The sequence below is a fragment of the Alosa pseudoharengus genome, unplaced genomic scaffold, assembly GCF_046254945.1.
Source record: "Alosa pseudoharengus isolate Yale_2024_CS ecotype anadromous, Long Island Sound unplaced genomic scaffold, YU_APseudo_1.1 YU_APseudo_1.1_scf_1, whole genome shotgun sequence".
Classification (NCBI taxonomy): Eukaryota; Metazoa; Chordata; class Actinopteri; order Clupeiformes; family Clupeidae; genus Alosa; species Alosa pseudoharengus.
In genome coordinates, this window is record NW_027468564.1 from 55,095,436 (window position 1) to 55,115,173 (window position 19,738).

Sequence of the window (19,738 nt, forward strand, 5' to 3'; positions counted from 1 at the left end):
GGGGCAGAAGGTCAAAGGTCAGCGCTCTGAAACAGCTGCACTGTACGTCCCCTTCTTCTAAAAACAGCTATGAGACCCCAAACGCACAGGCACCATATGGTCCTTCTCAGAGTGTGAGCTGAAATGATGAAATAACAGCACCCAGTCTTAGAAGTGCCTTGGCGAGTAATGTATGATCTGCCTATTAAGACGTGTGTACGTCAGCATACTGTATGCCAAATGAAGGCTACTTTCAGAGCTCTGTGTCCATAAAGCTGGCCATTCACTGACTTCTACAGCACTGATCCTATTTGTCCACTGTGACAGATGGAGGTTGTAGACCACTGTGATATCTACTGTGCAGAAATGGTTATTTAAATCAAAATACTTAATAATATATAACATAACAAATATTAAATGTGAGATTTAGGATATTAATATACCTTGGGGCTGGGGGGGGGGGTCACCTGTCACATACACAATCAATCAAACAATCAAATAGGGTTCCTATACGCAGTACTAAATCAGGCAGATCTGTATGTCCTTGTATCGTCTGGCACACCATGCAAATCTGCTGATATCCTCTTCAATCACATCAGTCATCCCAGCCCACCCCAGACCTGGGACCTACTGCGACTCCCGCTCTGTATTTAACAAATGTCTCGTTTTAATCTGAGCTTAGGGCATCATCCATCTGATGGGCTTACCCACTTTATTTGCCGTCAAGTACCTCTCTCTCTATTGTGCTTACTGTTTCCCACTGTGGAGTGTTTGCAAAAATGTGCCGACTGGCCAAAGTGCAAAGTCTGAACGCTGTGGTGAATTTTGTGCATATTTAGCCCACAAGACTCCAGTCACCTACCCACCTGTAAGTAACAAGGCCCCAGTTTTCCATGGCACCTAAATGGGAATGAAAAAAGATTGAGTTAGGCCACTTCCTGCTATTTACCAAATCAGAAGCAGGATAGATGTTTATGAGGAAGACGCCAGGACACTCACCAGCAGCAAAATCAGCAATAGCTATAAGATCGATTTTAGGCAACGGATAAGGAACATTGAAGTAGTCTTTGTAGAAGGGTAAAGTCTTTGTAGCAACCTAGAAAAAAACAGACATTAGTGTACAAATATTATATACTATATATATTATATAATATAATATTAACAACCAAAACCTCTAATGATTAAGCAAGCAACAATGGCAACAATGAACCAAAATCTAAACATGGAATTCTCCACTAGTTTCTTGAGTATCATGCCTACTGGACACTGTTCACTTGGAACATCTTGCTCAATCCTCTGATCCACATGCACAAGAGAAGCGCTGAGGAGTCACCAGGGCATTTCCCCCTGAACTCCCAATTCCACACTTCTCATTTCCTCTTCCTCCCCCAGGCCATTCAATTCGTCCTGCCTCCTCCCCACCTGCTCCTTGTCCGTGTCTTAACAGGTAGACCTTATCGGAGTATTATCCCAGGCTTAGGGCTGCATGCAGTGGAGCAGTGCGGCCAGTACCACAGAGCTGATGACTCAGTCCAGGAAGACACCGCTTACCTTACGAAGGTCTCAAGGTACCTGATAAGCCCCAGCTACCGAGAAGAATAAACTCGCCCATGCTCCCTTCCCGTTACATTACGTTAATATTCCGTTTTTTCAGATTACGACAGTGAGCGTGGTGCAGTCTGACATACCTCCAGTGCAAATTTCCCTTGCTCCGCCTTCCCCACAGGTGTATAGACGCGCACCATGATGCCGTCCGACGACTGGCTCTCCACAAAGTCGTACTCGCCGATGACAAACGCCACGAGGTACGTGGACATGATGGGTGTGGTGGCGAACTTCACCTCTACAAGGCTGTCATCTTCTGGATATGGCTTTCGATCAATGACATTCTGCAGAGAGGAGACATTCGAGACAAAGTACGGGTTAGCCCATGAGGACAAGGGTGCACGCACGCACGCACACACACACACACGCACACACACACACACACACACACGCACACAAAGAATCAGAAAACAAACACTGGCATTCCAGTCATAGCAGCCTTTGCCAGTGCCTTTCCAACTGCTCTTCCAAACTGAACCTTTAATGCTTTCATTTCCTTGCCGGGCCCAAGACACAAGGCCGGACCAAAGCCACGGACAAATTCCGCTCGGTCATATGACGCCGGACTGTGGCAGTTAAGCGTCCCTGAGTTTAGAAAACGACTGAGCCACAATTATAGGAGTTCATAAAACACCAGGGAGTGCTCATGCCAAAGCAGACACCACATCCCGAGAATTAGCCCATTTGCTTAAGCTCAACTTGCTTTTCAGCGGTATCTTCGTGTGTGTGTGGATCGCTGCAAAAAGAAGACGACACTGAAAAACCCACATCCACAGTTGGGACTAAATGAACGAAAACTGGCCCGGGAACGACCGAGGCGCCCGGTAATGAGAGCGTAGCGCTTTCCCACGGGCTGCCGTGGGCGTGGACGGGGCTTAAAGAGGCGGCGCTGTGATGCTACATGTGGTGTTCTGGGCTTTTGATTTCTATCATTATGATCTCCCATGTCCCGAAGACTGCTCTCCGAGCCGAGGAAGAGAGTGACAGCTGGGCTACTTCAGCTGCAGGAGTCACAATGCCTTCTGGCCAGGTGTTACATAAGCTCTCTCTCTCTCTCTCTCTCTCTCTCTCTCTCTCTCTGTGTGTCTGTCTGGGAGAGAGGGAGGAAGGGAGGGAGAGGGGGATGAATAAACACAGATGAAGAGGGGGGGTGAGAGAGAGAGACAAAGAGGGAAAAAAGAACGGATAGGAAGAGAGGGAGATAAAGGTTAAAGTGAAAAAAGAGAGAATAAACAGAAACCCATCATCAGACTGGGAAACACCTAGAGGGGCGGGGAAGGCAGAGGGAGAGAGAGACATGGAGTAGAGTGGCGCAGGGAGGGAGGGAGAGAGAGACTAAACTGTGTGTGCGTGTGTGCGTGTGTGTGTGTGTGTAACGTGACTCAAATAGTTTTAGGGCCCTGACTCATGTGGGGCCTGTATTCCCAGTGGCAGCCAGGGGAGCAGAGGTCAGACATGTACCATATTTGACAAGGCTACTCGGTCCTTGGGAACGATCAGGCTGATGTCGAAGGTGGCTTTGATGGCGGGTTCGTCCCAGCAGGGAAAGGCTCGGCGGGCATCCGTGGCCTAGAGAGTGAGAGAGAGAGCGAGAGAGAGAGAGAGAGAGAGAGAGAGAGAGAGAAAGAGAGAGAGAGAGAGATAGAGAGAGAGATGCAGGGACAGAGATGAAAGTAGTTAGAGGTGACCAGAAGGAGTTCATTGGGAAAAACAGGACAACACACAGTACTTTAAAACAGCACATGCCTGAAGTAAGAACATGTGCCGAGCATCTACAAAACACAGCCATACATATATGCATTGTGCATGTACACACACACATAATCACAGGCACACAGGGGGATATAGTATGTATAGTATTATTGTTGTTAATTGAATCCACTGAGTGCATCTCTGGATGGAACAGCGCCCATTAACTCCCGCTATATAGACCTTCATCCTTTCTTCCTGTTCACTCTCTACTCGCAGGAGTTAACCATTGCCAGACACTCAAGGTTTACCATTACACAGTCAGGTTTGCAATTTAGTGTGATGTTTTGAGGTCAATCCATAGTAGAGAAAGCCTTACAGCACAGCAACTGTACAAGAGCCATGGCATGCACCGTGCACATTCTATGTAGTGTGTTTTGTCCAGGTGTCATGAGATTTGTTTGCATGTTTGTTTGTTTGTGTTTACCTCAAACTGTGTTACGGCAGCATAGCGGATTTCTCCTGACGCACTTGCATATTTACTCCTGTAGAAGCCTTTCATTTTGTCGTTGAGCTCCCCAACGAAGTCAATCTTCAATGAACCTGACCCTGGGGGCACATGGAGGAGGGCTTTATCAACACAGCCAGCTTGCACTGAGCAAAATACAATAGCCACCGCATAACATGGATGCTTTATAATAACATGAGCCGGACAAAACAGGCACACAAAAAGAGGCATGTGTGTGTACCTACATATCAAATTGCAAGTTGCAATATCATACTGCAATATTATACCTATAAGGCTACTGCAGTTTCCTTGACAAGGCATGCATCTCTAGGAAGTACTTTCATCGTTTGGTCAAACTTCCACTTGCTGTGCAATATTATAAACAGTTGTTATAATATATATATATATATATATATATATATATATATATATATATATATATATAACAGGGACTGTTTGCATTGTGCGCTCTGTGCTGGGTCCAGCCAGCTGGTGGTGGTTATGTGGTGAATGTGGTCTTTTGAAAGCTCACAATCGGCCGACCGCTTTACAAACTCAAACACTGAGAGACGCTCTTGTCTCGTAAATGGCCCCCTGACGAGGAAACAACTATGGCAACTGATGAGGGTGCTGTTGACATGGAGCTTGTTGCCAGCCACCATATTGAAAGCGCCTCATTCTATACGTTGACAGCTCACACAATGAAAAGGGGTGGAGGGAGAAAGGGGAAGGACGGGGGGGGGCACACAGCAGCATGTGGATGGAGAGTGGAAATTTCCGTTAAGTGAAGGTGCAAAATCTTAGATAGCCATTTGTTTTGAATGCGAGGTGGCTGCTGCTCAAGGCCTTTAATACTGGCACGATTGTTATTGTGTAAAGAGATGAGCGGCATAATAAACCCCCCCCCCCCCCCAGACTCACCTTTCTGGAGAACCCTGGGGAACGACAACGTGACTTTCTCATCCTCATTCTGGTAGTTGAACCCTGTGGCGCTTATTTCTAGCAACGAAAAGGAAAAAAATAAATAATTAAGTCATTGAGGCTGATGTGAGATCAAAGTGGTCAAATGAGCTCAACATTTGCCCTTTGGGTAAAACACAGAGTTTGAATGGACCAAGGAAAGAGGAGGACATTATTTTATGCTCACAGTATACTTCTGCATGAGTATATCTTAATACAAGGTGACAGCGCTATGGCCCAGTTGAAATACATCCATCCATGCTTAACCAAAAAAACACCAACAAAGGCTGCTGTAAAGGCCTTTGTTATAGTTCACTGATATTCAAGATAGCATGTCATCTGGGACCTTCCCTAGTGTGACCTTGTATTATGTAACTGTGTCACTACTAGGAGGTGGAAGAGGAGGGGAAAGACGGACTAACGTACAAGTGACACTTCTCCCTCAAAGGCAAATCGTGGCCAATTCATTTAGCCTATTTCCAGATTGTGCATATACTAGGCTAAGGCTAATGGGATACACATGCATAACCCTGCTAGATACATATGAATTTCCCCTTGGGGATCAATAAAGTATCTATCTATCTATCTATCTATCTATCTATCTAATAAGATGGGGCTGATGTTGTGATGTGAGCATCTGTGTTAATGACACTCAAAGTTGTGCTGCCAACCACATTCATTTTACATGAGTTACTGATCTGCGCTGCATGCATAACAATAGCCTGTACTTCAGTGAGAGGCGGCAACTTTAGAACTGCTTTTTTTTCCCAAAAGACACAAAGCATGTTTACCTTCCTGCCTGTTTGGTGATTAAAGTGAGTGTGCCAAGGACAGAATCAGTGAGATGCCTGTTAAGTGCAGGATGCTCTGAAGCACCAGCTAATGGTTTTTCCTGGCGAGTTACAGATACGCTCACCTCTTTCTATGCCCAGGGATGACAAACGGGAAAAATCACTACAGAGCTGGCGTGGTCTTTTTGTAAAAGTAAAAACAAGCTAATCCAAGGGCTGTGTAAACCTGATTAAATAAATGAAATGTTTATTATAACCAAGGCATCTATAACCAACACTCTGCCAAACACTCATAAACCTAAAAGCCTGGACAGTGTTTGTCACCGGCTGCCGTGACAACCGTTGAGTCGTCCCAGTACGCAGCTGTTTCCCCGGCTGGACTCACCTTCACCTCCTTCGGGCGCGAAAGACGCTGTGATGATGTCGATGTCTGCGCAGTTCATCACAATCTGATTTGTTCCTTGTACGACCTACGGGACGACAAGAGGGTCATCAATCACGTCAGCGAGAGAGAGTGGAGATTTGGGGGTTGGGGGGGGTTCAATGGTCTGCAAAATGCCAGCACTCACCACTCCTCGCTTGGTTAACTGAAGGTCAATTACGCGAATTTCAGATTAAGATCACTAATATTAATGGCGGCGCCAACTGCTGACACTGCGGCATGCCTCGCTCAGCGCAGCGCACAGTTGGCACTCTGGGCCCTGGCTGCAGCTGTAGTATGTTTAGAGGGTGGGGAATGTCATGAGCGCTGAGCGCCGGGCCAGGCCGCGCACAACAGATGTGCCAGAGAACCGGACACCTCTACGACAAGTGAATAAAGTGACCAAACTAGCCCAACGCTCTTCTGCTTTATTTCTGCCACTGGCAGCAAAGCAAAAAAGTGAAGTGACCCAGGCTGTGAAGTGCGCTCCCACGCCAGATTTACAGCCAAAACATACAACAGTTGCCCTTAGTAATGTGCATTTCACTCCAACCCAACAACTACCAAGGCTACCAAGAAAAGGGCATCGTTGTTTAGTGTTCCTGGTAGTGTGGTCTGCAGGCTGGACAACTGCTGCACCTTCTCTCCGTCCGCTGCAGGGCAGATGAGTGTCCTGTCGAGCTGGCAGTGGCACAGGTGAGTCTGAACTGGTCAGCCTGGCCCCCACTACTCCCAAGTGGCTGTGTCAAACCAAAGGGCACGTAATACATGATAACAGATGGAGGTTTGTGAGATCACAGCGGACCTCTGGACACTCACCTAACTGATAGCGGAGCGAGTAGGGCTGTTTTGAAATGTATTTGATGTAAGAGTGAGACAGAGACAGATCTACATCAAAACCACTACAGCAAAGTCGGAGAGGTCTACTCGTGAGAGCAATGCACAAATTCACAAAGAACAAGGCCCTTTGTATAACAACGGGGCTGACCCACAACATCAGTACATCACTGCTCTGTATTCATCGAATGCTGAGAAAGGCCACAGCAGGTTGGGCAGGAGCATGCTGCCTCCATTAAAATAGCAGGTAGCACTTTACTCACAGGAAATCTATAGCGATAGACAACTTCACACGGTGGGAGAGCTTTGTGTTTTGGAAACCCGAGTCCACTCTTTGCTGGTGAGGTGAGGGCTTTCGAGTCTAAATGAGGCTTGTTGTGGCTCGATGTGACTTGGATGCAATGCGAGAGGCACCCATGTGACCTGCCCCGCTCCGGCCCAGGAGCACAGTGGCACACTGAATTTCCATGCGATGCTTCCCCCCCCCCCCCTCCTTCTTCTTCTTCATCGCTCTCTTTCTCTTTCTCTCTCGGTCTCTCTCACACTCTCTGTCTGTCTTGCTCGCTCGCTCTCTGCGTAGCCCAGTTCTGCCAGTGATATTCATAGTTTGCGGCATTGTGGGGGCTGTAGTTAATTTAACGGTTCAGTGACGACTAGCTGGCCAACCGGACATGATGGTGGTGGCGGAGAGCAAGTATGGAAGGGGCTGGGGGGGGGGGGGGGGTTGAGAAGGTGGCAACCGCTCCAACAGGAGATTACACGTGATTTGTGGCGTCCCAAGGCAAGGATTCCCAGGAACACATTAAACTGAGGTGGGCCCTCACAATCTCAGCTGTACAGTCATGGCGGGATAGATATCTGCACTGGAGAACAATAGAGAAATCAAGCTGTATCAGCAGCTTCCAAGCACATAGGACCTTCAATCATCTAAAATTCACAGGAATCAGAATCAACATTTTTGAAGAAAGATCACGCCTTCCCTACCCAGGACTGGTTTTGACTTCCAGATACACAAGCCAAACCTGTGGCACTGACCAGACAACATTGGATTCCTGGAGAGACCATCAACTCAGTAAGAGGACTGAAGCTGCTGAATTTGGACCGATGACCACCAGGTTCTCCCCACCCTGTAAATTGCAACACTACCCATCACCAAGCAGTCTGCAGCAGAACCCTTTTCCACTTTCTCACAGAAAACAGCCAATAAGAACCCACAGACAACTCATCTTGTGACTGGAGTTCTGATGGACAACTGGATTTGCAACGCACATCATCTGCATGGGAACCGCATCACTGATAAGCATCAAACAGCACTAAAAGGCCTCTCAGAGTGTCCAGACCGAACAGCCTCACCCCTCCACCCAATGCAGCGTGACACATAGTATGTCAATTTCACAGAAGCATTCCAGGAAGTTGACCATGTATAATGCTGATATCACACCTCTAAAAGACCCATGCAAATGGGTCATCATGAGACCTAAAGAGGACACTATAGGACCCTAAAAAAGGAGATGTGAGTCACTGAGCAATACGTTGATCAACCATGTAGAAGCACAGTATCACAACACCTTAGGACCTAGTGTCCTGTCCAAGTATGGATTCTAAGTATGGAGTAACCATGACGCTTCATAACATGCTCACAAACTAAACACAAACTACAGAACACTATTTGCAGTTACTATGAGGACAAGCTTTCCAGAGCACCACCTATGGCTAACCGATGTCAGCGGAAATCCTCTGGTCATATTTTGACCTCATGCTTCATTTTGTGCCAAAATGTGTCAACAGGCCAATGTCGCCTCTTATATGGCATGAATGCAATTGATGCAAATCTCTTTTTTGCATAGGCAATGCATGTGCACCTGCAACTTCAAATGTGATGGGGACAAGGCAAGACTTGGGGGGCGGGGTTCAGTGTATTGACCGAAGGGAATACCAGGGAATTTGCTGTCACAACAAAACACAACAGCCAAACAAGCACATTTTCCCATGTGGCGCTCAGTGTCAAAAACTCGACATAATGGGATGACGAACACCTTTAACACTGCTTTGGTTGAAACAGAGACACTACGAGTTGCAAAGGACAATGCAGGTCAATGAATATGTTTTCATTGAGAGCAATAGTACGTAGAGGTTAAAATAATACCGTAGGGTGACATTTCTCTGATTCTTCCGAAATCTGTCGACTTCGTGTGTTCATGCAATACCCTGGCCTGGCGCAATTATACTCGGCGGCTATTTCCTCAAAATCGCAGTATTGTATTTTGTTATGCATGCCTCAGAGAGCGTTCGCAGTTAAATACACCCATTTTAAGTCGGAGGAAAACAACCAAACTTCTAAACAGGTCGCACTACGAACTTAATTACACAATTTCTTTCCTTGGTCACGGAGCTTCATCTCCGCGTGCGCCACTCAAACGATTCTGAAAATTGGCCATGCTGGACACAACATTTTCCATGTAATATCTTTAACCTAAAGTAAAACTTGGCTTGTCACTTAAAGTTATGCATTGATTAAACAATATCGGATCTTGTTAATATTCTCATGCGTTGATACTGTAACGTTACTCAAACACTACAATTAATTCGGGTTATTCATTCGGCTGCAGTGAGCGCCCAATTTTTTCGTGACTTAAGCTCGTTCAGCTAAGTAGGATTTTCACCCAATATTAAATAGCACTATCAATGAACTTCTTGCGTTCGCTAGCTGCACAACTGGTGACTGATGTGAACTTGCTACTAACCTCACCTCGGCTATGCATCGCCATTCGCAAACTACGATATTTCCCTATACGAGAGGCCAGCTAATCTAATAACAGAAGTGACCTACTGTCTAAAACAATCACACCAAACGATTGTCCTCCACAGACATCTGCTTTACCTCATAATGTAGCGTTAGATAGCAGGGACAGCTGCTAACCCAGACACATACGCTTAGCTAGAGTCATTACCAGGCTAACCGTAGGATACCGCTCAATTGTGACAACGTTAGCTAATGTTAGCGCGTTGTAGCTAGCGACCACGGCATTTAGGCTGGATAGTTAGCCTACTCGCTAGGTGGCTCAAAGACGTGGTCTAGGAATTCCAGAATAATATAGTACGCTGTTATAACATGTTCTGTATAACCTTAACCAAAATTCACTAATTTGCGTCTTTTTTTAGTCAAACTTACCTCAATTCGCGCATCCAACTTGCCCTCGAAAGTGAAGTCGATTAAGTCGGGCTTCAAACATAACCCATAGTTGACAGGGTAGACGTCAGTGGGCAACCGTACGAAAGGCCTCCTCTCAGGCATAGTGATTATATTTTGGATGGTAGCGTTTGCAAAAACGGTGCTGAATGTCACTTTGAATTTGAATGTTCTTAAGTTAAGTGATGCAGGCTTCGAAAACAAAACCGGACTTCGGGGAATGACTTGCTTAACGAATGACAGCGAGACCTGACGGCTCAGAAGCAGCAACATAAAATCTTCTGTAATGCTGCTAGCTAACTATCCGTCCACCCCTCTCACTTCAGTTCCACCGAAACAACTAGATGTGTGTATGTGCGCGCGACTACAAGGAAATTACGTCATTGCGTTGGAGTGGCCCCATCAGGGGATCGCTCATATGCCCTGAAGGTTTTGAACTCATATTCGGCCCTTTCAGACATAAAACTATGACCCAATTATGTTGCACGTAAGACAAAAATGTTTACAATGGAAACAAAATAATGAAAAGCATTGGCAAATCAAGAAGCATTTAAATAGATTAAACAGTGTCAGGTATTCTCCACAATTGGTCAACCAAAACCCCTCATTGACAGGAGCAAAATTAGAGGAACTGAATATTTTTGATTTGATAATGAAGACCGATGTCACTAAAAATAAAACTTAGGCTCTCAAGTAGCATGTGAGGTGTGTGACATCAATTGGGTGTGAATAGATCTAATCATTCTACAATACAGCCTATGAGATCTCTGCAAAACAATATTTTTTTGTCTGACTGATGAAAAAGCCTTATCACATCGAGAATATTCAATGAGCTAATAAGAATGGAATTGCCTGTTCTGAGATAAGAAATGTCCATTTGAACTCATTAGGTATTGTTTCATTTATATCAGCCTTTTCCACTGGAATATGTAGTTATATTTAGGAAGAATTCAGTCGTGTGTGTGTGTGTATATAAGTATATATACTCTTTTGATCCCGTGAGGGAAATTTGGTCTCTGCATTTATCCCAATCCGTGAATTAGTGAAACACACACAGCACACAGTGAGGTGAAGCACACACCAATCCCGGCGCAGTGAGCTGCCTGCATCAACAGCGGCGCTCGGAGAGCAGTGAGGGGTCACTTAGGTGCCTTAGGTGCCAGTTAGGTGCCTTGCTCAAGGGCACTTCTGCTGTGGTTACAGGTCCGAAGTGCTAACCAGTAGGCCACGGCCTGCCCCAACAATAACCGGTGCCTATGTGAGAGTCCATTGCAAACTCTTTTACAGCCATTAGTGAAAGTGATGTGTTTTGCGTTTAAAGCTAAAAAGGCTGTCAAGGAGCAAGCTCTTGGTTTGTATTAGGCTGTTTTTTGTTATGTGCATGAATGAAGGAAACAATTAATACAATAGTGTGCATAGTTTAGTTGCAATAATCACACATTATGCTCACATTAGGTAAAACATGGTCTTGTGAGTCTTTTCAAGTTTGACGACATTGCAGTACTATTTCTGTACTGTGGGTGGTAGTAAACAGTTACAGGTGCCGTCAGCAAGACACGTTTTGAAGAAGAAGAATTGTCAAAATGGCGACTTCCATTTGTAGGACGTTGGTACCCCTTCATCGATTATCGTCTTGTGTTTCGAAGGTTGTATGCAACACATTTTGACATTATTGATATTAATTCTGTTCATTTTTAACATTGTATCCTTTATGCATGGTGTTCTGTTCGTAAGCTTTTTCAAACAGGTATCAGTCGCTGTAGTCATCGAGCTAACGTTGGCGTTAAATAACGTGTGTGGTCATCCTCCTAAAATTGTTTGTAGCGAACTTCATACTGATATCAAATGTGTACATATTTCCAGTCATGGCAAATAATAAAGTTGCCCTGCAGTAGGCAGTAGGCTACGGGTCTTCCAGAAAGGGCAGGGAAAGAAGATGAGGGAGAGAATGTGGGGGCCTTACGTGAAAGATGGTGAAGTGTTGAGCCAGACAGCAGGTCCTGATAAATGCTCTGCTGTTGACCCTGTAAATGTATAGGCTACTCATGCTTATTAGTTCTCTCTCCTAGGCACACAGACACGTTATTTGCATAGTTGATTAAAGAATCATGGCAGGTCCAGTATGTGTGCTAAACAATATGACTTCAGTGCAGACATGGCATCTTAAATCTTACTTGAGTCTGGAGGACCATTAGGGCATAAACGCTTTTTGACCATGTGATCATATGAGTGCCTGCATTTCCACTAATGTTTTTGGGAAAACTGATCAAATGAGCTATCCCTTGAGATTGAAGACTACAAAAGTATGTTTAGGAAATGGCTGTATCTCAAAACTACATCATATGCCTGGTACCACTGGATTTAAGAAAAGTTGAATTTTAGGATGCTGAATGTTTGCAACTTTTGTATAGGAAATGATAAATATTTGATTTAAAAAATATTTGTTTTTTTTATGTGAACTCATAACTCTGTAGGGGTTTCCTTAACATGCTTTTAAAGTCTTTAGTCTAAAGTTAAGAAGGATTTATTAGATGTATACCCTAAAGACTAGGAGTATTAAACCTCGAAAGGCTGCTTATTGCAGTGTCACTGGCCATTATGTCTGTTTGTCTGCTGACCAAAATGTCAGTTTATTAATAATTTGGTTGTGCTGTGGAGCAAGCAGTGTTGCCCTTTCCTTTTCTCTTACTCTTATGGTGTAGGCCTGCTGGAGAAGACATTGTAAATTAATTCCCCAATTTATTTTAAAACAGGGCGCTGAGGCAATAACACTACGAGAGACGCGATGTGCACTCCCAATGGTCGTCCAGATACGAACGAAGAAACGGTACTTTGTTCCTCCTTCGGCTCAAACCCAAACGATGTCTCAGACGGAACAGGAGGCGCGAGCTCGAGCAGCGGGAATCGTGCCAAGACAACAGTACATGGAGAGATCCATTAACATCTCATGCACTGGTAAGCTCTACTGTCACACTGAAGACGGCTTGACGCCGAAACGCGTTTGTAGTCAAGGGCATGGTGCAATAAATCCTTTATAAGTATAATACACAAGAGAGTGCGGTTTCCTCCACTTCAAGCTCTGCTGTCATACATGGAGAGATCCGTTAACGTCTCACGCACTGGTAGGCTCTACTGTACAAGGAGAGATCCATTAACATCTCACTCACTGGTAGGCTCTACTGTACATGGAGAGATCCGTTAACGCACTGCCTCTAGACAAGACAACGGTACATATAGAGATCCGTTAACATATCATGTACTGGTAGGCTCTACTGTCATCATTTTGTTGATGGTGGATTACAGCCTGCCATCTACTTAGTCAAATATCCTGAGAATTGATTCAGAAAGCGCTTTCAGATATAACCTCCGGAGTACATGCGGAGGTTTGTCAAACGGAGGTCCTACCCTTCGGATGATTCAGATATGATGCTAACCTGCGGACCTAATACTGACCTTATACGGACGTATGTGTGAACTACATACACGCACATTACAGAATCTCCGTGTGGTTGTCGAGTGAGGGGTGGGGGCTTAGAGTTCACAAGATGCGAGATATATGACGCAGAATATATGCGGCCGCTGCCTGTCACAGCTGCTTTTTGTTGTAGCCTATGTATTATAGGCTAAAGAAGAGAAATATATTGTGCGTAGGCTAATACTTGAAGTAGGATAGTCACGTAAGTGCGCACATACAGTATTTGTATGTGTGCTTCGAGTAAACACATTTATCTGTTTTCAACGTAATGCAGGCGCGCGGGAACATATTTTTGACCATGGGTGCTGAATAACAAAATAATGGATGTCCCACGATTTCTCCCCTAGCATGATATGATTTGAATTTAGACAGCTACGCCATTTCAACGCGGTGTATGAGTAGGCCTAAGAGCGAGAAGTTTTATAATGCCCTTGCCACTCCGACTCATCAATAAAAACTGCGTGCACACACACCAGACCAGCACTTGACTTTACATCATTAAACTATTTCAGTATATTGCTTTTCTGATTGTCAAAACCACACCTAACTTATGGCGTCTCCACTCCACAGCAAAAGTGTCCTAACCACGTTACAGCTGTTTCTATCTGAGCGACTCCAATAGTGAGAGGATTTCAGTGTCATATTTCGGTGGCACTAGCTAAGCTGTCGTGGAACTCGAGATGACATGTCTACTGATAGGCAACAGGTCTCACCAACACGAAATTCTAATTGCAAAAGATGCATCCTACCTCATCTGTTGTACTGTAGTTATTCGAAATTGGGCTTTTCACAATCCAACGATATATCCAAAGTGCGAACTAGTTGGTGATGGTCTATGAAAACTGCCAGTATGCTATGCATGCTACACGGAGTTCTGACAGGGCTGTGCATGGCCTAATAAACAGGCAAGATATAACCCACGATCGCCATGGTTTCGTTGTCAATTCGTGTTTGTGGTAATAATGACAGCAACAATAAAACCATCTGTATCTTACGATCTTCATCATTCTTGACAGATCACCAGCCTCCTCTGGATGGTCATATGCATAATTAGCCTATAGCCTACCTTTAGTTTTCATTTAATTTTAAACACGAATCTACTGTCTTTACTGCCGGGAGAGAAAAAAATCCTGTATTCTTTTCTGTAGCCTAATTCTGCCTAAGGCTATCAATGAACAGAAAACCGTGTTGGCTAACAATTTATTAAATACTCCTGTTATTGTCGTCAACGACGTCGCTGTAGGCTACTGCCTTTTCAGCGCCTTCTGCTTATGATGATTCAGTCTTTTGAATTCGTTTGGCCTTGCCATGCAGTTGTAGGCTACAACGTGCCATTCCCTTCATGTGTTTTATCAAAATGTTGTATGCCCTCATGGACAGTAGCTCCATGATGTCTGCATCTTTCCATGTCGGAGATTTACTGGACAGCACTATGCCACTCCATCATAACACTGGCATTTAAGTCAGATTTAACCACATGGACGCACGAAAGAAACGTCACCAACACGCCCTCTCACTAAGTGTGAATTTTAACCGCATGTTCTACGCCTCGTTCAGACACAGCACATTTACATAATGTCCGGAGGAAATACTAGGTCGGGGGTAGTATAAACACCGGGTGAATTCGGACTTCCATATGACCGGTTATGTCGTTCAGATATACAGCCCCACCGTTTAACATTGGCAGAACCTCCGGTCTTTCACGTATGTCTGAAAGCGCTTAGAATGTAATTTGTCTTTGTTGTTCCATCAGGATTCTTATTATACAAACTGTGTAGAAACATAAGGATTGTGGACATAGTAATCAAATGTATACTATATATACTGAAATGTACAATAAATATGTATATGTGTTTTGCTGGATATAGAGTAACAGGAAGTTGATCTCATGTACTACTCACTCTGTTTTGTCCACTGACAGCTGGCGTGTTTGATCCATATATCCCACCGGAGGGGGATGCTCGGCTCTCGTCCCTCTCGAAGGAAGGAATCAAGCAGCGCACAGAACAAATTAAACAGTCTGCTGCCTCACAGTTAGCGTGAGTTGAGCCCTTTTCTATTTACTTGTAACATGGGAGGATGCATCCATTAAAGAGAGTGTGCTGTCGGTGTTTTCAAATGCTGCATTTGCCATGCATTGGCATGATGAGTCAATATCTTAGTGGAGCATTTCTTTCTCAACAGGATTCGTAAAATCAAAGACTATGATCCTGATTTCAACACCAAGGACTTCGCTGGTCGAGCACAGGAGATCTTCATTGAAGCTCACCATGCACTTACAAAGTAAGGAACAGCTGTTTCTTCCCACAAATGATTTACGTTTTTGGTCTTGAAGTGGTTATAATTGAAAGGTGTTCTAACTTCTAAAATTCCTTCACTCTCTCCATGTTTACTGTGTAGTATCTGTGTTTAGTCCAAGTGACTGAATTAGTGTCCACATCAATGAAATGCTAGGATAACTGTATCAATGTTTGGATATCAAGTGTAAGAACACAGACCTGATCATGCAAACTCAGACTTTTCTCCTTATTCTTTCCTGTTTTTATCCCCAGCTTCAATAAGGTCAAACTCCATTCCTTGGTGACAGAAAGATGTTACCCTGTAAGTCCTACTGGTCATACCATAAAACATATCATAATATGTTTGTCATTGCAACATTGCATAGATTGCTATTCACAGAAAAAGCCATAATACAGTGGTGAAACTGGTATCTGGTCCAATCAATGAATATATGCTTTATCTTTGTAATATATGCCATTCAAGTCGACTGTAACTAGTTGGAGCCCAGTCAGGGACCCAGACATTTGCAGTATTTGACAGTTGGATTTTGGGACTGATGTGGACTTCAGTGAACAGGAAATCGTCCATAGCTGCATAGCATTCCCAAGCCCTGATGTCTACATAATGTTACAATCAGTGATACAGATAAAGCTGGCATGAAGAACATTGAGGAAGTTAATGGGATGTTGCAACTGAGTCATGCCCTTGTAATCTCCCTTTTGGCTCTCCACAGGAAATGGTCAGAGGCAGCCGTTATAAAACGTTACGGTGGCGCTTCATTGAGTCCCTAGAACCCCCGAGGGTGGTGCATACCCGGTGCCCAGACATGGTCAGCAAAGGCAACCTCTACGCCCAGGTGACGGTGCGCATGCACTCCAGACAGGTGAGCCGCAAGCCACAACACTGAATGACTTTCCACAACACTGTGGCCGTGTTTCTGGGCACATTCATTCAAGCGTTTAAAGCTTTGTGTCTTTTGGTCAGTTTCACTGTCAGCAGGATAAATCACTACTTGCATAAATCACTAATTGCAATACATTGACATTCACACCAATGTCCAATGTCTTTCTGGCAGTTTACTGTCTTTTCTCCATGCCATTCTTCAAAATCACATTAAATGTTATTTGCCACATACAATTATACAAGGTACAATATGCAGTGAAATCCTTAGTCGTTTGACTCCAATGACTGTGCAGTGTGCATTAATGCAAAGATATATGTATGATAAAAAAAAATAGATAGAAGATGAAAGATATGTATGCTGTGATGTGTGTACAAGTATTGTCATCATGTTCTATCAGGTAGAGCCTACAGTTCTCATTCAAGATGCGGATAAATTGTGGATCGAAGCTTTTCTTCAGTCTCTCAGTACTGGCTTTTAGGAAGCGGTAACATTTGCACAGAGGATTTTCTTCGGTCTGGTCTGACTTTTCCTGATGTAAATGTCCTGAGCTTATTATGCCTGACTTCCATATTATCCTCCTGCCCCGTCATGCTGCTTCCTGCTGTGTCAGACTCTGGCCATTTATGACCGCTTTGGGCGCCTGATGTTGGGTAACGAAGATGAGCCGAGGGACGTGCTGGAGTACCTGGTCATCGAGCGGCACCTGATCAACCCCTACGGCATGTGGAGGCTGCATGGCAAGATAGTGCCTGCCTGGGCTCCCCCTAAAGACCCCATTATTAAGGTCAGCACATGTTTTGGATGTGTTCTCATGTACATTTTACATATTATATTTACTTAAGAGAATATTTTGGCAATGGATATAGTACACTTACATAACTCACTTTGTGTAATTGTAAATAATCCCACCCAAGTGAGAGAGGCGTGTTTATCTTTTACATCGTATAATTTGATTTGAGCAGGCTGAAGTTGGTGGACAAAAACATTATCCCTCACCGATCACACGGCCCCTCAGAATGCTGCAAAAAATTCCCAACGTTCAGACAATACAATATCTCTTACTAAAAATCCATGCAGTACTAACTAATTTAGTGTGAATTCATTTGATTTTTATGTTGTTGTAATTCCCACATGATGTTTTCACAGACTCTTATGATCCCTGGGCCCACATTGAAACCAGAACAGGAGTTTGAGGACCTCCACTATGAAATTCCAAAACCCAAGGCGGTGCAGTGGCACAAGTAAACCAATGAGAGGCGCTGTGCACTAGGTCCACCAACACCCAGGCTGTACATTTCCCCCCCTTACCCCTGGATTTTTCAAAATAAAAACAATAATTATGTGCAAACATTGTAATGTATCATTTTATTTCACAGTAACATAACCTTGTCAACTCACTTAAATGAAAGTTGATGGAAGTGATTAGCCATTTCTGTTGTATTAAGTGTATGATTACTAAATACTACCAAATATTAACACTAAAAAACACTATTACTATTTTTCCAAGGGTTTAAACTGCCCTGATGGAGAAGAGTTTACCTGTTTGAATTGATTCATTACTCCTGGAGAATTGTTTCTTAGATCTTGATGTAGTTGGCACTGTGCTCCACCAGCTCATCTATGTAAAAGCTTGTGTCTAAATATCCAACATTCTAAAAACAATTTTTGACACAAATGTTTCCTCAATGGTATCTTTGCAGATTTGCAAAAACCTCATTTGTGATTTGTAAAGTGAAACTGGTGTAGATGCTGGTGCAGATGGCTGTGTCCAGATGGTGTCTTGACCACCCCAGCCAGATAATCAGACCACAAGGCAAGGTTGTACGTTTGATGTCAACTCTTTTAGAGCAAGCACACAACGAACTATAAGTGCAGCACAAACTGGTAATACTGTGAGGACAAACACTGAATAGTGGCAAAAATTTAAATACATAAATATTGTCATAAAGGATGCATTTGCTGCAACAATTTCCATGTGCTGTAACGTTAACTCTTAGAGGTACTGAACCTCCTGATCGAAGAGCCCTTTTGCTTCATTCTTCTACCAACAAAGCCACAGACCTCGTCATGAAGAAGATTAATAGCTTACTGTGAGTTAACTTGCTCAGCTTTTTCACTTAACCACATGCTTGAGATACCCCTCTGGTGGTACACATCACCATTGGACAGATGGAGGCAGTTCAGAGAAGTTTATTGTCTCCATGAATATTTCATAAACATCTCAGAAATACAAAAATAAAACATCCCTCAAACCTCTTCACTGTGGCATGGTCAGACAAACTCTGTGACGTTTACACTGACTGCTTTTAATCCGACAGATGGTATCATACAAAAAAGGGATTACTTACAAAAGTTCATGCGAAAAACACCTCATCCATTCAAGGACCACAAAACACAACAAGTAAAATAGTAAATTGCGGTAAACATTTCAGTTCACTGAAATTAAAGGAGAATACACTTTACTGTCCATCCAATACAAAGATTGCAAAGAGGATGTGTTTTATTATCTGCATGCAAACATTTCTGCAACAACAAGCCTCAACAAGTTTAAAAGTAAGAATTTTAAAATAAATACTCAAATATTCACCGGGACATTAAGACAATATCATTGGGATATGAGATTTAAAAGAAGGGATTCATACAACTTATCTGATACACATCCAGAAGAACTGACCACCTGTGTTCCATAGAGGATAACCTGGCCGCTACATGCCCAACATCCTCACTAACCTATAACAAAATTATCAGTATGGCACAGATGTGAACCCCCCTCCCCAAGATTGCATTGAAAATATAAATTAAAACAGTTCTACTTTTGTACTTTATATATAATTTTAAATTGCAATAAGAACAAATGTATCTAGCTGAAAGATTACTCAAAATAAGTGAAACCCATAACTGACAGTTACATTATAGTGTTTATTCCTTATTTAGAGTTATTTTTGATTGAATCATATATGTTTTTAACATTTTGTTTGATTGCAATACTTATATGGGCATGTTGCACCATTCCATGAAGGTCTAATGAAAGTTATCATTAGTGACCATTGCAAACAGTTTTCAGGGACCTTGCTGACAAACCTTTTTGTCATGACAACA

The 19,738-nt window shown here is 43.6% G+C and overlaps 2 protein-coding genes across 3 annotated transcripts in view; one reads left to right on the forward strand and one right to left on the reverse strand.

Annotated features, from left to right (window-relative positions):
* npepps (aminopeptidase puromycin sensitive) overlaps positions 1-10,300 on the reverse strand; it is a 37,635-nt gene extending 27,335 nt beyond the window's left edge. For both annotated transcript variants that reach the window (XM_076293383.1, XM_076293374.1), the window contains exons 1-8: positions 9,963-10,300; positions 5,918-6,002; positions 4,703-4,780; positions 3,761-3,882; positions 3,046-3,153; positions 1,668-1,868; positions 979-1,075; positions 846-879 (exon numbers count right to left, since the gene is read on the reverse strand). In XM_076293383.1, coding sequence (XP_076149498.1) covers positions 846-879; positions 979-1,075; positions 1,668-1,868; positions 3,046-3,153; positions 3,761-3,882; positions 4,703-4,780; positions 5,918-6,002; positions 9,963-10,253 — 1,016 coding nt within the window. In that variant the 5' untranslated portion in view covers positions 10,254-10,300. The remainder of the gene's footprint in view (positions 1-845; positions 880-978; positions 1,076-1,667; positions 1,869-3,045; positions 3,154-3,760; positions 3,883-4,702; positions 4,781-5,917; positions 6,003-9,962) is intronic.
* Positions 10,301-11,535: 1,235 nt separating this feature from the next.
* On the forward strand, positions 11,536-17,987 carry mrpl45 (mitochondrial ribosomal protein L45). Its single transcript, XM_076275419.1, has 8 exons — positions 11,536-11,626; positions 12,734-12,935; positions 15,377-15,494; positions 15,640-15,738; positions 16,008-16,056; positions 16,469-16,618; positions 17,250-17,423; positions 17,786-17,987. Exons 1-8 carry the CDS (start codon positions 11,564-11,566, stop codon positions 17,882-17,884), a joined length of 954 nt encoding a protein of 317 aa, XP_076131534.1. The 5' UTR covers positions 11,536-11,563; the 3' UTR covers positions 17,885-17,987.
* The last annotated feature ends 1,751 nt before the right edge of the window (positions 17,988-19,738 follow it).

What these genes read in the sequence shown, in the direction of transcription:
- mrpl45 (XM_076275419.1), top strand. Translation starts at nt 11,564, where the DNA reads ATGGCGACTTCCATTTGTAGGACGTTGGTACCCCTTCATCGATTATCG. An exon ending in TCTGCTGCCTCACAGTTAGC is followed by an intron (nt 15,495 to 15,639) that starts GTGAGTTGAGCC and finishes CTTTCTCAACAG; the next exon opens with GATTCGTAAAATCAAAGACT. An exon ending in TGCGCATGCACTCCAGACAG is followed by an intron (nt 16,619 to 17,249) that starts GTGAGCCGCAAG and finishes CTGCTGTGTCAG; the next exon opens with ACTCTGGCCATTTATGACCG.